At 44.1% G+C, this 17,622-nt stretch overlaps 1 protein-coding gene across 2 annotated transcripts in view; it reads right to left on the bottom strand.

The window, feature by feature from the left end:
- TP53BP2 (tumor protein p53 binding protein 2) overlaps positions 1–17,622 on the bottom strand; it is a 330,278-nt gene that overhangs the window by 62,320 nt on the left and 250,336 nt on the right. For both annotated transcript variants that reach the window (XM_086927962.1, XM_086927963.1), the window contains exon 12: positions 6,644–7,124. In XM_086927962.1, the coding sequence (XP_086784088.1) occupies positions 6,644–7,124 (481 nt within the window). The remainder of the gene's footprint in view (positions 1–6,643; positions 7,125–17,622) is intronic.

Below are 17,622 nucleotides of genomic sequence, written 5' to 3' on the forward strand. Positions count from 1 at the left end.
CAACTATGAAGCAGCGTGAACAGCAGAAAGCTATAATAAATGAAAATTGCTACGGTGTATACTATACCAAAGCAAGGTATAGTGTGCACTGAGTTCAGTGGATTCCCAGAGGTACAGCAGAGGCTAAAGTAGATAATACCTTACTCTCTTTTGTGGTAGTGTGGTTGAGCTTCCAGGCTTATCAGGAGGGTAGTGTTAAGCATTTGTTGTACACACTCAGCTTAGAAATTATGAAACGCACTCAAAGACTGAATTCAGACAAATTGTTTGTATAAAAAGTTATTTTGCTATTTTATTTCTAGAACCAAGATCCATGTAGTGTCAGGTAAGTTAAACTCTTCATACAATGTTACTTTCAGCAAGACAGTGAAATCTGAATTTGCAGGAACATTCAGATTACTTTTTGCAATTGAGAAAGTCGTTTAAAAATGCAGGTAAGTACTTTTCGATTACTTTACAATTACAGTTCTGGTTTGGTATGATACATACTCCTAACAAAGTTTACACAACACAAGACATGTGTAAGCAGGTTAACTCTTGTGCAAGCAATATATTAGTCTGTGCAGTACAAGACTGTTCAACACAAGTATTTTTAGAGGAAAAAACACCATTCAGTCCTATGGGAAAAACGAAGTGTTAAGTTACAGGTGAGTAAATCGGTTTTGGAATTGGAGTTTTGGGGGAGGTAGAACTAAGGCTCCCTAAGATTCATGTTGGCACTCAAGGGGCACCACCAGTGGCACTAGGGCGGCCGGGTGCAGAGTGCAGGGGACCAATAGGGCTAGGGAGCACCTGGGTTGGGGACTGCTCATGGGCAAGCCACTCGGTTTCAGGAGCCAAACTCCTGGGGTCAAGATCAGGGTAAAGGAGGTCCCAAGTTAACACCAAATCCACACCACCAGCGGTGCCGCGGCATCAGGGTGCTTAGGAGGTGTTGGGAGCCCAATGCATTTCAAGAGAGGACGTCTGTTACGGAAAAGGACTGAAGGCTGGAGCCAGAAGACTGGACAAAGGGAATCAACTACTGGAGGATTAAGTTGAAGAGTTGCTGGACACAGGACACAGTCAGTCGGGCACCTCAGGTCACAGGAGCTGCGGATGCAGGTGTGTCCTTTCGTATCTGGTTCTTCTCACAGCTTCCAGTCGCGTTTTGGGGGGGACCATTTGGACTGAGGCTGCAGGCATTGAGGAGAGTCATGGAGGTCGCCCAACGCTGGATCGCAGGTCAGGGTCGTCGGGGGGGACCTTGCTGGGGAGTTGGGCCACTCGAACTCAGACCGTGGGTGTTGGGTGCAGAGTGGTGAGGACTCACGGATCCGACCAGATCTGGGGTCCTGAACTGGGTGGGTATGGACAAATCCGGTGTCCACAGGAGAGAGGAGTTCTTTGTGAAGGCAGGGCATGTCTCTGGGGTTCCTGGAGGCTGCAGGACACGTCGGGTTCAGCTCACAGGAGTTCAGAGCAGGATACAGGCCGGTAGGCTGGGGCCAAAGTAGTTGTTGTGGTCCTCTTCTTCTGCAGCACAGTTCTTCTGTCCTTCTTGTCACATCAAATCTGAAGAGGTAAGGTTCAGGGGTGCCCCTAAATACTAGGTTTAGGGATGTTACAGGGGTGTGCAGGTTGGGACCAATTGGTCCCTTTCCAGGGGTGTCTACAACCCCTAGTATGCCACCCTCAAGTAGGGGGGGAGAGGGAGCATAAGCCTATTCCTGATTAGAGGGGTCCCCACCTTCTGCAAGATGGTGGGGACAGAGATGAGAGCTTCACCTCGCCTTCCCACCTGAGGAGTGGGGTTGGCAAAGGTGGGCACACCTCCCTTGCTGGCTAGTTTTCCCGCCGATTCTCGTGCCCAAAATAGGGGGGGGGGAAGGGGGTTGGTACCGGTGGGAGCCAGTTACTGATAGCAGCAAAATACTGGGGGTAGCTAACAAAGGTGGCAAGCCTTCGAAGCTGCCTCTTCGAGGACCCTGCCCATCATGGGGGAGGAGGCATGACACCTCGGTCCAGGATGTGCTTCGTTCCCAGACCCAGAGAGCGGAGGGCTCTATACCCAGGGGTTCAGAAACTGGTGGTGGCAGATGGCTGGGAGCCAGTCAGGAACCACACGAGAGTTGGTCGTTTTTCAGGGGGCATCTCCAAGATGCCCTGTGTGTGCATTTTTCAATAAATCCAACACTGGCATCAGTGTGGATTTTATGTGCTGGGAAGTTTGATACCAAGCTTCCCAGACTTCAGTAAAGCCATCCTGGATCTGTGAAGTTTGTGTTGACAAATGCAAAAACAACAGTTGATGGACAGAATGCAGAACAATGTCATACATTCACCCCAGTACAGAGATCTGGGCCTAAATCCATCGTTTTTTTGCTCACCATGCCATCCCAGTTCACAACTGTGGTTGCCCTCAAGGCCAGATGGAGTGTCACTGAAAATCGGAGGCGGAAGCATTGTTGTTATTCTGATTGGACAGATATTCTGCATAAAAAATGAGCTGAAGGTTAGAAGGCTCTATGGAATCAGTGAAACAGTATCATCAACGGAGAAATTGTTCTCAATGAGGTAGTTAACTGAAAGTCGATGATATGTGTGGCCTTCATCAAGGTTATCAACAATGTGGTCGTCGATTGGGCACGGTGAACACATTCCTCCAGGTCGAGATTGACAGTTTCCAGTTCTGCACTTCTTTGTGATAGCCTAATGCATTTAGTCTAGTTTTGCTTCAAAATAACTAATTTGACTATCACCAGAAATCAATGATTGTAGGTCAAAAGTTAAGAACTCGAATCAGTGTCCATAATGACAGAGTGTAGTCACCCTAAACACCTGTCGCAATCTTATGAAGTAGTGGTTGGCGACAAGCTAATCTGCACCACCAAGACTCACTTTTGAAGGAGTTGTGGATCATGAGCAATGCTGTCATCTTTCTCGTGTTTTTTCAAGACGATGTCCTGCTTGATATCATCAAAGAGGTTTTTGGCAAATCAGTCACCTACAGTTAAGTTAACAAGGCATCTGTGGCCCGTAAGGTGGAGAAGATAATGGTCTAAAGTCTTTGACCTTTGGAGGAAGCTTACTAACCCTCACACCAGATGTCTGCAGTTTCAGAACAGGCTCAGAGGGTTTCATGGTAGTAGTTGTAAGAGTCTGAGATTAAATTCTACTCCAGTCCAATTTTTACTTCTTAGCCATGGCAAGCAGCGCACTTTCAGTTGAAGCACAGTATGACAACAGTTCACTATGCATAGGTAGGATACTTTGCCTGTCTTTCAGAAGCTTGTGAGGGAGGGTTTGACAGATGTTGCATCTCCTTGCTACATGGCCAGAGCGATGAAGACATAATGTGGTACCATAGGATTGGAGTGGTTTAGGCAAGTTCTTCAGCTTACAAGGGGTGTCATCCATCTGAACAGAGTTCCAAGGGCTCAGCAAGGCAAATACAAAAAGCAGCAGGAAATACTGCTTACCATTTTGCAAATACTGGTTAGATATAGCCCAAGAAAAAGAACTGACCATAACAAGTGAGTATCAGAAGAGACGAGCAGAGCTGAAGCATTCCATTGCTGAAAGCATGGCTAAGGAGCGTTGGATTTCTGAGACATTACACCTCATTGGCCAAAGGTTGGGCCACATAATGAAGTGTATGGCCTGCACATAGTTTATGTTTGTTTTCAGTGCTGAGTGGCTGTACAGTGCTATATTAAAAAACTGACTACAGAGGAATCCCAGGCTGTCGACGAGCAATAGTCAATCATGTGAATCTATCCAAAAGATTGTCAGTAAAAGGACATAGGGAATAAGACCGTTCCACCTTGATAGGTTAGATAGAACACACTTATCTGGCAATATTTCTTTCAAAGAGGGGAAGAAATTATTACGGACCAACCAAGACCCTTTTTCCTAGTTGTTTTATGATACTTCTAAACTAACCACATCAGAGTCCAGGTCCTGGTAGAGATCTCCTCACCTGTACAACGAGGAGGCAGTTGCCAATTTCATTCGTGCGACTGGCAGAGGAAAGGATTGGCCTTTGAGAAGTTCTGATCTTGAAGCCACAATGACAAAGAATCTACAAACTCTGGATCTGGATTTACCTGGACTAAGATTATCAAAGTTTATCTCAATGAAGGGCCTGATGAAAGCTTCCATATTTTAACTGGCCAGAGAAACTCCACACAGGAGTTTGTGAAGCTTAGAAGGCTCAGCAAAATATCTGCAGACTGAGGAGTCCTCGAAGTAAGCACCTGTCTGCTTGAGCATTTTCACTCAGACGAGATAGACCATGTTCAGAGAAGTACAGAGTAGAACACCTATAAATTGCAGTCTTTGGTAATGGACCTACTGAAACTTCTTTATATTTATGGAAGGACCCAATTTGTTACAGCTGTAGTTGTGCAACAACTGCATTTCTTTGCTATTTCCTCCTGAAACAGAGCCTGCATTGGGTAGTCACTACAGTAAGGACAAACTCTGTGCTGGCACCTTTGTAAACAACTTTAGCTCTATCACGGCCCAACTGATAAACGGGATGTACAGCCAGCGCTCTTTTTGAAGGCAAAAGGAAAGTGATCACTTTGGCAGTCTGCAGATGCTAACCAGTCACTGGGACGCAGTACCACTAAAATCGGTCACAGTTGCGATATGGAACATATTCATTAGGATTGATGAGGGAGTGGGAATGTCAGGCTGTGTTGTCCAAAGCCTTGTTTTCAGCTAATTTGCTCTCACTTCTAACACCCATTGCTGTAAAATAAATGCTGCATGATAAACTATTAGAGGGTGTCCCATTTTATAACTATTTTGCATTCCTATTTTCCAGGAAACTTAAGCACTCTAGCTATTTAGCTGCAAAAATCAAGTATAGTTTGGTTGTTCTGCCAAGGTTCAGTGTGATTCCACTTCTTAAACCCTGATCACCAAAACATTGATGATACTGTATAGTGCCCTGATATTCACTAATTTACAAAAATAGAATATAAATTGCTGGAAGGTTTTGTGTAAAGTAGGGATTGGAACGCCAAATGATCTGGAATACCTTAATAAAATGTACAGGCACCCTTTATTATATTACCTTTGTTGTTCTTTTTAACGTCTACATTAACCGGAGAGCAGTGGATTGATTTATTCTGAAGTATTGTTTTTAAAATGTTTAACAGCACAGGAATAGATCTTTCATACTTAACCACATATTCACATTCACTTTTTTTGGATTCTACTGTGCACATTACCCTTCGGTACACATTTTTTCCACATCAAATTTTCTTAATAATAATGTTTTCCAACTATTAGTGGTCGCTAAAATTTGGCAAATGATTGTAAATGTGAAAAATTGTGGGAAAAAAATTGCATTTAGGGGTTAGTTCAGAAGCAATTTTCAGGCTGTCGGTTTCTTGTTATGGATATATTATAGTTTTATTCTTTTTCTTGAGTTAATTAGCCCCTTTGTTTGTTGGGCAAATAATATTTTCTCTATTATATTCTTCTTTTTACTGTGGGGAAAAATTGTAAATGCGTTTTAGCCATGTCGCTAATTGAAGCCGGCCATCGTGAGGAAGAAGTGGATTTACTCGGTCTGTGCTGGAGCTCTAGACTGACTGAGCAATTTTGTTTTGCAGGGCTATGAAGAGTCGTAAATCCACCCCGTGAATGAGTATGTTTACAGAGGCATAATTACATTTTTTAACGGACAGGTTTGTGAGTTTGGCTCGCTCAATAAATGCACATAAAGCTGCTCCTTTGTAAAGCAAGATTAAGTGCCTTTTCCAGGTGAAGTAGGGGAGGAAGAAGCTCCATATTTAATGTGAGTGTAAGAGAATGCACTTTGAGAGGATAAAAATAATTTGCAAATAAAGGGCAAAATGCGGATTGTGCTAATACCTTTGATTGTGCTAATGCCTCTTTTATACCTGGTGGAAATGCAGCAGGCACAGAATTTGTGAATTAGAGCAGTGCAAGAAATCTATGTCTTTCATTAATTTCCCGAAATAATCCTAGAGTTCTCAGTCAATCTGCAACAGTTGTACAAGTAATATTATTTTAAGGGAACATATTTACAACTTTCTATCCTAAGGCTATGTGAATCAGTCCCACCAATGAAATGAATGTAAATCTTCTAAGGTGAAAGGTAAGGGTAATTTATTTATTTATTTATTTAACGATTTGTAAAGCGCCTGGTGACCCGGAGGCATCCCCGCGCTGTAAAGAACTTGAATTGGCCGAGGGAGGGGAAGAGCTTATTTGGGAAACAGCAGAGTTTTAAGCTGTTTGTGGAAGCGTAAGTAGACAGGTTCCAACCGCAGACAGCGAGGGAGCGAATTCCAGCATGTGGAAGCTTTTACTGAAAAGCGGTAAAAGCCCTCAATATTATTGAAAAGTGAAGAAAATGAAAATAGAAGAAAATACCCCTAGACAGAGGAAAAATATGATCTTAGTGGCGGAAAAATAGGTTAAACCTGCTAATCCAAATCTATGCATCATGAATGCTTTGCCAATCAGGCAGTTCACTTTAAATGTACGGCACAATGCCTCATTTGGTCCTACTACTAAATGCATTAACATGGACAAAAGATGTACACCTGTGGCATCAACAAACGAGGAAAGATTTCATGCTTGCTATCAAAACTACAAGGACTACCACATAAAAACTTACCACTAGGAAAATGTGAACTCCGGGTCTGAGTCCGTGTGAGAGCAGACTGCACAGCTTGAAGGAAGTTCTTCCCAGGGGTTTGCTGCTGTGTGTACATGGAATAAATGGAGCTGGCTGCAACCATCTGTGGCTTCCGAGCTGGCGGTTGAGGAGGCTCTTTGGTGGGTTGTGGGGTGAAAGGCCGCACAGTGGCAGCAGGGGGGTTATCCAGTTTTGAAGAGGATGTCTGAGGCGGGTCTTGGCTGTTGGCTTGTGGTCCAGGTGGGAGAGCAATCTTTTGTGGATTCTGCTGAGAGGTGTTGGGCTGCTGCTGAATGGTTAGATTCTGCTTGTTATTAAGCGATGCAACAGCTGAAGGCATTTTTTGCGCGTTTGTATCACCTGAAATGGGTTGGCTGACTTGTCCAAAGTAAGGCAAATTAATTTGTTTTGGTTTAGAAGGAACCGGTGGAGGTACCTTTGTCACATTTTTGTTGTTAGTCTGAAAGATAATACACAATTTAGTGAGAAATACATGTTTGAGTATTAAACTGGAAAAAAAATTGAACCAATGAACAACCACCACAAAATACAAACAAACTGAATACCAAAAGGTTCAGAACATTTAACGTATATGACTAACTTTGCAAATAACATTTTAAGGCAAATGTATTAGAACATACATGCAGAACTTGTAAACAGAACACATAAAATGCAAATGCTGCAAATACAAATTTCCCTAGTACAAGCACAAACAGCAGTTGAAAAGGCTGAGGAAGTCCTGAACCCTGTGAAATCGAATGACATTCTACTTGCCTTTAATGTTTTGCACTGACAATATCACTGAAATGTTTATATGCAGTATGCTGAAAGGCAGGAACAACAGCTTCCAATGGGTAGAAATGAGAAGGAAATGAGAAAGTTAAACCCCATGCAATCCCTTCAGAAAAACTAAAATCTGGTTCCCTTACATGCTCACAGAAGTCACAGACCGTGTATCATCAGATTTCTTTTTTATAGGCAAAGTCGAGAGGTGGTACCAACTATAGAAGGTCAGGCTCTATATGAATTTAGGGAAGAGACCGACAATGGGGAACGAGTAATACAGATGAATATATTTTTTTATTTTCACCCTCTGGATATTGAATGCGTATTTTAAAGCTGGAATAATCACATAACACCCCCATATCCATCAGGACTGACCCAACGCTGCTGCAATTTAGGAAAGAGTTGAAGACTAACGTCTTTACAGGACATTGCATCAAAGTGCAATACCCTTCCACAAGCCAGCTTCTTCTTCAATTACTGTTTAACTTCATGCTGGTCTCTGACATGTACAGTGATCGACAGTTTTGTGGGTAGGTTCGTGATAAAGAAATACGATATACAAACATACACAAAACAGCACAGACTGTAAGGGCATATATTGTAAAACTATTTCTATAAAGGTTATGAAAAGCCTGCTTGGGCACACATGAGTAAAAGGCATGAACTATTAGATAATCCAATAGTGTCTTTAAAATGGATGGACTGCTTAACGTTTGCCTTGCAAATCTAAGCTACATGAACATGTTCAAAGAATGCAGTGTGGCAGAATCCAGCGAGCTACATAAGCTGTTGTCCTAAGAGAACAATCAACTTCAGATTAACAGCACCAGATGGTTGCTGACATCTACCAATATCTTTATTATGTATATATTTGCTCCAACCTGACCATGAATTGTAAGTATTTCTAGCCTTTTCTGCAGTGTATATAAATATACACCAGAATGGTGTCCTACTTGGGAATAACAAACCTCTCTAGATAGACTGCTTCGTTTCTCACAGTGGGGCAGTCTCTATTGACCTTAACCCATATTGCTTCTTCTTCTATACAACTAGTGTCAAGAGTGTTTTTCCTAATTGGCCTAAGTTTTGGTAGGGTATTTCTTTTGCTCAAAGTACCTCCTAAGACACGGTGCCCGTCACGATGTAGAAATGTTTCTTCATTTACATGCACATTAACTGTGCTTTCGCCTCAACCTGGGTGCTATTTTCAGAAGTTTGTTTGCTAGTCATGGTTTTTGAGTGCTATCACCCCTTACTCTGCAAATCCCTACTCTACTTTGTCCAGTAGAACCCATGTAGTTTTTAGGGAGACAACAGTAAAAAGGGACTGTGCTTCTTCTGATATACGGGGCCCCTCCTCTTCCACATTAGTAGGTAATTTATTTTTAAGGATCCTAGCGATTGTGTATTTCCAGTAAAGCTTGAGCTTAAAACCAAGTGGTCGGTTTAGCACGCTCAATGAGCCCTGCACTCTGCGTTGTCTTTATGTAGGGATTTATTTGGGTCTAAAATTTCACTGGGGTATGATTTTAGAGAGAAAACGTGTTGGTTGCACTTTCAGAATTGTCCTTTGGACGGTGTACAACTGATGGCCAAATTTGTGTCAGCCCCTCCTGTTTATGAAGGACTTTTTAGCAATCCCACCATACTACCTATCCATCCTCTATTACTTTTATAAGTAATCTTTGAGGAACTCTTCCAGTTGGAGATGGTGATTGTTACAAAAAAAGTAGTAATGGTTTTCAATGCTGGCTCTAAACGGGCCTTTTTAGACTGGCCTTTGAGGTAGCTTTAGCTGTCTCACCAGACAATTCTTTTCCCAATAATGATCCAAAATATATATAATATACATACATAGAGGGGCTTTTGGCCAGCGGACTTCATAAATTAGTCTGCTGAATTGTTATTCACATGTTGCTTCCACTCACCACAGCATACAATATGCCCAAGTTGCTACTTTCTTCTCACCTTTACGATGTCTAAGTTGCCCCCCGCTGTAAAACGAAAGAAAAATGGGACGGCCTACAGGGTGGCCAGCACTGGATACATCATAGCACCAATTGTCCTAGTTGCTTCTTCCCTTCCACCACTTCCTTTGTCCATGTAGTTTCTTCTCTCTGGCAATCCTGTAGTTCAGCTCACTTCTTCTCTCCCACCCTCCCATTATCTGTGCTGCCCCCAACCAGCCATCAGACAAAAAGATATGACGCAGCCCTTTTAACCCCCTCTCCTCAACAGTTGTCAGTGTTGCTTTCCACTCCCTCCTTTTGTCCGTGGTGCCTTTTCCCTTGTAATCTCCTACCGTTGTCCATGATGCCCACCCACATCCGCCACAACAAAACAAAGATATGACATGGCCAGTGTTGGCCACGTCATAGCTCTGTTTTCTCTCATTTTAGCCGTGTTCTACAATGTAGCTAAAAGACATTGGTAAAGCTAATCGCTTTTCCATAGGCGAGACCAATATGCTTTGCCAATGCTCGTTTAAGCTACTGTTTCAGGATTGTTGACACTGTAGCGGACTCCAATTTAAGAGCTTGGTCAGGCGATGATTTCTTTTTGTCGAGTTCACAAAGAATTAAGTAAAATGCTTGGCAAAACTCAAAGCTTCCCCCCCCCCCAAACATTATTAGTAACAAGCATTTGCAATGCAATAGGTCTCGCATTTGCAAGAGTTTAAGCTATTGGCGCTGTAAATGACAATGCTTTTTACTTATCTGTTTTTATAAAAATGCACAAATAAAAGGCATTGTCATTTACAATATCAATAACAAACTCTCACAAATGCGAGATCTCGGCCGCATTGTTGCGGGTTGCTTGTTAAGTGAAAGCGTGCATGGCATGCTGAAAGTTGCAGGAAAGTATGTCATGCCTGCAGTAGGAGAAACACATTAAAGAAAATAGTGCTTACTGACTAAATAAGACATACTGTGTAACAGAAGTAAAAAGGCCAGTCCTAATGGGAGGTTACAAATGAAGACAAGGCAGTACTAAGGAGGGGCTAACAAGCCTATTAACAAATCAGAAGCCAGCATTTTAAAGGACAATGACACAAGCCAATGAAAAATATGGGCGGTCCTTCAAGTTCATATTCCAATACAGCATGCCTCGCAAAGCAGCGCATGCGCTGCACAGGCTCGACCTAAAAAAGCTTAAAAAGAGCTTTTGAGCCCGCCCATTACTTACCATTCGCTGGATTTGTCGTCACTCATTTGTTTTCTTTTCACTGGTCAGTGGCAGCTGGCTTCATTTGTGGTTCTCGCTGCAGACTGCTTTGGAGGATTTGGGTTTCTCTTTCTTGGAGTCCACAGACCCAACAAAGCACTGCAGGGTATCAGCTGAATGTGTTTACAGCTCCCCAGCCCGCCCATGTTTTTGCTTGCAATTGCCCCCCTCCCCTCCCACTGTGTGACAAGTGTATGTCAGTGTGGCAGGCTAAGCACTGACCGTCACTATTAATAGTGTCCAAGCACTGCCTCCCCAACACCCCTTCCGTTACACCCAAAAACCTGCATGTTTCAAATTGTACAAACTGGGTTACCAAGAAGGTTCCCTGTCTCCAGCGCACAGAAATCCCTGGCTGTAGGAGCTGGGTAGTTTGGGCCTGCAATGTGCTTTCTGGTGTAATATTAACAAGCATTGGCAAAAACCATTGTGTCTTGGCAATGGCCAAGCTCTTGGCATTGTCAATGTGAACGTTTTTTAGCCGTATGTTGGTGAAGTTACGAATGGGTCATGTTTGCCGGTGTTCAAATGTGTGTCATATTATAAAATTTGAGGGGGTGTCTGTGTGTTATGTGTGCATGTTTGTGAGAACAATTGTCGTACTCAATACATGGACATACTGCATCTGCTAAGCAAGTAAAATACCACGGCACACCTAAAAACCCAGTGCCTTATGTAAATTTTCCAGTCAGTTATTAGCATAAACAATAAAACAAATGTCTTAATTTTGATAAACCACACAAAATAGGGAAAACCTTGACAATTGACAGTATATATAATTCATCTTGAATTTCCAATTAAGTGTATCTGTTTAAGTATCGCCTATTAAAAGCAGCCGGCTTAAGAGCAGACACAGTAATGCCTCTTAGTGCAGTCAATATAAGACAGAATAGAGACTAATGAGGTGCGACTGCCCTACACAACAATCTCAACATTTAAGGACTCGCTAAACACAAGCCGTCGTTCACCATCACAGAGGATCACTCCATCAACAAGAAGATCACAAACTAAACAAACTTGAGCGTTCCAGTGGCTGCTGGATAGCGCGAGGAGGGCACGCTCAAAATTGAGCCTCGCCTTTCAAGGATGCCATGTTCTGCCAGTCCACGCGCATGCCCGCTGATCAACAAGCTGTCGATGGAACATACTTTCCTAAGCGCTCGCTACCTTGAATCACAAATGTAACATCCACAACGCCTGGAAGTTTATGCCTCAAGCTGCTCTACTGTGCTCTGATGGGGTAAGCAATTCCCTCAGCCATGCGTTCGCTCGCAGTTTACCAACCAGAAGTGCCAGGTCGGGCACAGCTTACACTGAGGCAATACTTTAGAAAGAGAAAACAAACCGTACAGGTTTGCCTGACTGTTGCTACTGAACGGTGAGAGTCAAAACAGGAGCGCTAGTGAAAAGTGCTCTTGAAAGAACATTGTGTGAATCTCGCAGTACACCCATGTCAACATTGTGTGAATACATCAGCCCACCCACTGAATAGAATTGTCACAGAATTGCTAGCCTGAGCATCTTTTCACATTTGTTTTCTAAGTAGCTAGCACCTGTCAGTGGTAAATTGTATTATTCAAGGATGCGACAGCTTGGAAACTTGTATGTACCTATTACAGACAGTGAAACAGTTTGTGGATGTTTGTGTCAGACACAATAGCTCCTAGAGGTGATGCATGATGCAGAGCAGTGCTGCACGTCTAGTGAGAGTTAGGCTAGTGAAAATGGTATATGGATCCCTGAGGACACTTGTCGAGCTTTGTTTACTGGTAAATAAAAGGTGTTTCTGCAGGGTGGGAGCTAAGCCTGTTAACTGGTGTTGAATGTGTTTACACAGATCAGGTATTGGACAGTTGGAAATCATAATAAAAGTCACAAGAGAAAGTTTTGACATTTTTTTAACTTAAAATCTGCCCATTGATACACCTCACCCGCCTGTGCCATTAAAGCAGTTGCAGAAAAAGTTGCTCACACTTGATGCTTTTGCATTGAGATGTGTTGTTTTATCATTGGTGTTAGTACTGGCGTTCTTTCACTTTTTAAGCATCCCCAGGTAAAGGACCCAAGCCGCAGTGAAATCGTCTTTGCTGCATGGTCCATGCACTATAAACCAAGTGTATGTTCACAGAGTCTGAAATGTTTAAGAAAGACCTGGACGACATACATTTTGAGGTAGAAAGCCAGATGCTGAAGATCACACACCGCGCCATCGATATGGGAGCCCTTGACAATTCCTATCTTCCTCTCCCACCCTCCACCTTTGTCCATGTTGCTTCTTAGTCTTCTCCCACCCCAACCTCTGTCCGTGTTACACGCTCCCTTCATAAAACAAGCTGTCGCTATTGTGAAAAAAATATAGTGCTTACCGACTAATGAAGGAGACCGTGTAATGCCGAAAGTAAAAGATCCAGTCCTGATGGGCAGTTGCAAAAGGAGACCGGGCGGTAAAAAGGCGGGACTAAGAAGCCTCATGATCAATCGAAAGCCAGCATTTACCATGGACGATGACGCCAGCCAATGAAAAATATGGGCGGAGCTTCCACTGCACTTCCACATCTGTCCCTACTAAAATATGCCTCGCAAAGCGAGTAGCGCATGTGCTACAACGCTAGGCTCGACCTAAAAACATCCATATCCGTGAATGATTTAAAATCTACATTGCTACACTAATAAGGTGTCTACATTTAAGTGCTTAGTTATTAAAAATTGTGTGCGTAGGTAACTGGGTACGTGTTGCATTTACCCCCCAACCCCCTTTTTTTAGCTACTAGAGAATATTTTTCGACTGACCGTCCACGGAGGCCTGCTAACCAGACCACAGTGCTGGTGCTCCTTCCTTAAAACAAGGTACAGTCTTATTGTGCTAAAATTGCCTGAAGACTTTAGCACCCATGTAAGCCCCTAGTAAATGGTACTCTAGGTCCCTAGGACATGGGTATTAAAGAGGGTCCTTAAGGGCTGCAGCACAAATTATACCACGAGGGGAGGATACTGACGCCACCGAAAACGGATTGCGTATTTATTGCTATTTACAACCCTGAAGAAGCCCATGTTTGGGCAAAACGCGTTGGCTGTGCATTTATGAAAACCCAGCATTTGCGTAATAAAGACACATCAAGGCTACAAACAACAACGTGGACTCATTTTTTCGAAAACCCAGACCCTGTAATCGATTGTACTTACATGTTGCTTCATACCCCTTGCATGAATGTCTAACCTGAGGTGGGTACGACTTTTTAGAAGTGGCCATCTTTGCGTTTGCACACTTAGGAACTCTGGGACAGGGTTATGCCTACTTCCCACAGGAAGTGGTCATATAGGGGGCGTAGTGACCCTGGGTCAAGTAGCCCATTGACTACTACCCCTCACTCCTCTTAACGTCCCTAAATTGAATATTTATGGGACCCCTTCATACCAGATACTCAGATTTTGTTTGGACACAAAAGAAGGAGTGAAAGATGAAGGTTGCTGAACAGAGAAGTACGACTGACTTAAGGCCGGTCTGCTGCACCCGACCCTCGTGAAGCAACTGATTTGTCCTGCCACTGTGCAGACCTCAAGAAACCCAGAGGCCTGCCAGTGCTTCGCATATTGGAAAAGAATTTCCCCTATAGTAGAGGAGCTACTCCCCTGTGGCCGCAGGCACCAAAGAAGCAAGATCCGGTACACAGCCTGCCGCCTACGGAGTCTAACGATTGAGGCCACTGCACAGGAAGAGGTAGATGTGCTCCCACGGGTCAGATCCATCCTCCCTTTAAGTGTGGGGACGCCAGGAATGACCGGAGCCGCACAATGCCAATCCCGGGGTACTGGACCCCTTGCAGCAGCCAAGGCTTGTTGTGCCCAGAACAGACACCAACGCTGAGGAAGACCGACCTGCACATCGAGGGATTTCAGGGACAGTGAGACCCATTTCGATAGTGGCCCAACTGTCCTGTTTGCCCCTCTTGCCGAAAACCAAGACAAAGAAGTGAGTCTGCGACCACTCCCACCCAACGCCTCAAAGCATCTATGCACCTGCGTGCCAGAGTCCAAGGGAGGTGACAGAGCCAAAGGGATCCCCCAGACCCACAAGTGCCAAGCCCACCCTTGGACTGGCCACAAACCTGGACTTCCAGTCTTTGCCTGCAGCTTCTTTCTGCTGGCCCCCTCAACCGCGAAAGACTCCTATAAAAGAACCAGACTCCAAAAAACACCACTGCACTAGAGCACCACAGCCCAAGGAGAAGTGGACCAAGGGTGTCACTGTGTGCCAGGGAACCTCATGGGTTGAGCCCGCATGTGGGTTCCCAAAATGGTACCCCAGTCCCTGCTTGCAACTGGACCATTCTCCCATTGAAGTGAATGAAATGCCAGATGCCATGACAAATCTATGCACCCGGACCCCCCAGAAACTCCTGAGGTGACCTGTTGATGTGGCTTTGGACCTTACCCCATCCTCAATTCCAGGAGAACATCCCATTAATACAGCCCCTTAATACACGGACAAGTGCCCAAATGCAATACATGTTTTTCCTCCACAGGAAAACATTGCTGGTCCAGAAAATGAAAAGTGTCCATTTCTGAAAACTATAAAAAATCATAACTCGAAAAGTAATTACCCGATTCCGATGATCTTGGTATCTAAATTCATATAAAAGTATGTGTTTTATTTTTATAAATTGGTGTCGGATTTCTTTATTGAGTGTATGTCTAATTTACTGCCTTTGTGTCTGTAATAAATGATTAGCACTACCCTATAATATGCCTAACTGCTTGCCCACTACCACAAAAGAGAGCATCTGGGGTGTCATTTGTGCCTCTGTAATTCCTCTGGGGTTTGCTTGGACTCAGAATGTACCTATATGTGGTCCACTATATAAAGAGACAGCTTCCTACATTGTGACACATGCCTGTATAAAAAAGAAAAGATTTTTAAACTGCACCAGCATGCCAAGGCCACATCTAGTTGTTTTGCCAATGCTTGTTTGAAGCTGTATTCATGCACAGGTTAAAACTAATTTTCCTGCTGCGAGGCTTCCTGCACTGCAAAGGCTCAACGCTTTTGCTTTCAAAGATAAAGCGTTTTGGATTGAAATTATGTGCAAGTCCCACATTCTACCTACCATGGTTGACTGGAAGGAACTTTTACTTTACCTCTTTCACTATTTCTCTCAGTTGGTCTCTATCAATACATTTTCATAAACAGTAACTATTCCTGAGAACCAGTCCAAAATGAGTACTCCTAAATGCAGAAAATGGCATGTTCAGCTTTGGCTATCCCTGGAGTGAGTTCCAATGTAGAGTTTGAGGAGACTGTTCTCATATATAAGGGTGCTGTGATGGGTGTGTTGCAATTAAATGAAATACCGTATTTAATAAAGCACACAGCTACTCAAACTAGAGTGTCCTACCGCATAGATAGAGGATGGAGAGGATTGGGGAAGCCAATTACTGATTACAATGCTTCCCTCATTCATCACATTCCCCACCCAAGATACTTTTCTTCCTGACTTTTGCATCTTTTTTTTGGGAGCGTTTTTTGAAAGATTATGCTAGACTTTTTAGATATTCAGTCTCAGGGTAGTGTTTTAGGTCTCGCCTGAGCCAGCGCTGTTCTGGCGAGATATTTAGTGAGCGGGCTTTAAAAAGCCGACCACAGCTATTTGTGTGGCCTAAAGCAGCGGTCACGCGCACAGGCGCCATCTGGCTTTCCTCAGTCATGGCTCATTAAGCGCACCGCTCTTTCACGGCCACACTTGCTTGTCCGGATGCCCCTGCTTGTTATTTCTTTCGAATTCGCTACGTTTTTCTCAGGATTTGCAAAGCAATCTTTCAATGCCTCGGCTCGTGCTTTCGCTCTTTAGGTCAAAGGACGCTCCGTGACACAGCTCTGTCTCTTTTCCAAGACTGATGATTTTTCCATCTCTACTTTGAAAACTGACCAAATTTGGCTGAGTAAATTTCCTTTTCAAATTGACGTGTATTTTATTGCGGGAGATTATTTCTCCAAATATACACAAGAGGTCCCCATTGTTCTTTAAGTTATTGAGTCGTTGTAAATTAGAACTAACCATTGGGGGGACTGTCCAGCACCTCAGCAACCAGCAAAGATATCCCTTGAAGTGGAGAAGCCACTTCCCTGCAGTCTGCAGGCACCGACAAGCATTTGCCCGGTACACCGTGCTGTTGGCAAACGGACACACAGAAGTAGCAGCACGACACGGAGAGGTCTTCGTGCTCCAGAAGGTCAGAACCGCCTCCCTGCCATGTTTGGGGCTGCAGGCCCTCTAGGAGCCAGCCAGCACCAATACCCAGGGTATCAAAGCAGTTGCAACAGCCAAGGCTTGTTAAGTGTCCAGGGCAGGCATCAACCCTCCACACCAGATATACCGACAAGGGAAGTCGGCATCACCGAGGCCAGCACAGAGTGGCCCTGCTGCCCCCATCACCAGGTCAACCACAAGAAGTGAGAGCCTCCACCACAAGAATAATAATAATAATAATACTAATAATAATAATCCACATTTGTAAAGCGCGAACCATCACCCGTTACGGTCTCTAGGCGCTGGGGGCCGTCGGAAAGATTAAGCAAGCTATTGCCCAGAGTCACATGGTGCTGGGCTAATCTGCCACCGGTCCCGGGGATCGAACTGTGATCCCCAGATTCCGGAGTCAGTCACCCTGGCCGCGGCGCCACACCCACTGGACAAAACACCTCTGCATCTGTGCCCCCAGCCAGAGTCTGAGCCGACCGACGGTGCTGCCTTGCTCCAGAGACCCTCTAGAGCAGAGACCCCTAGTGGGTTCTGCCAGACTGGTTCCCAGACCCTCCTTGCAGCCTTTTCTTATAGGAACTTTTCCCCAATGACTAAAGTGTGTAGCGTTCAACGCTACCACCTCTTAAAGCACCTGGACACCCAGGGTAGGCAAATTTGAACTGTTGCTGCTTTCTTGGACCTTGATCC

This window comes from Lissotriton vulgaris, chromosome 6 (genome assembly GCF_964263255.1).
Source record: "Lissotriton vulgaris chromosome 6, aLisVul1.2, whole genome shotgun sequence".
Classification (NCBI taxonomy): domain Eukaryota; kingdom Metazoa; phylum Chordata; class Amphibia; order Caudata; family Salamandridae; genus Lissotriton; species Lissotriton vulgaris.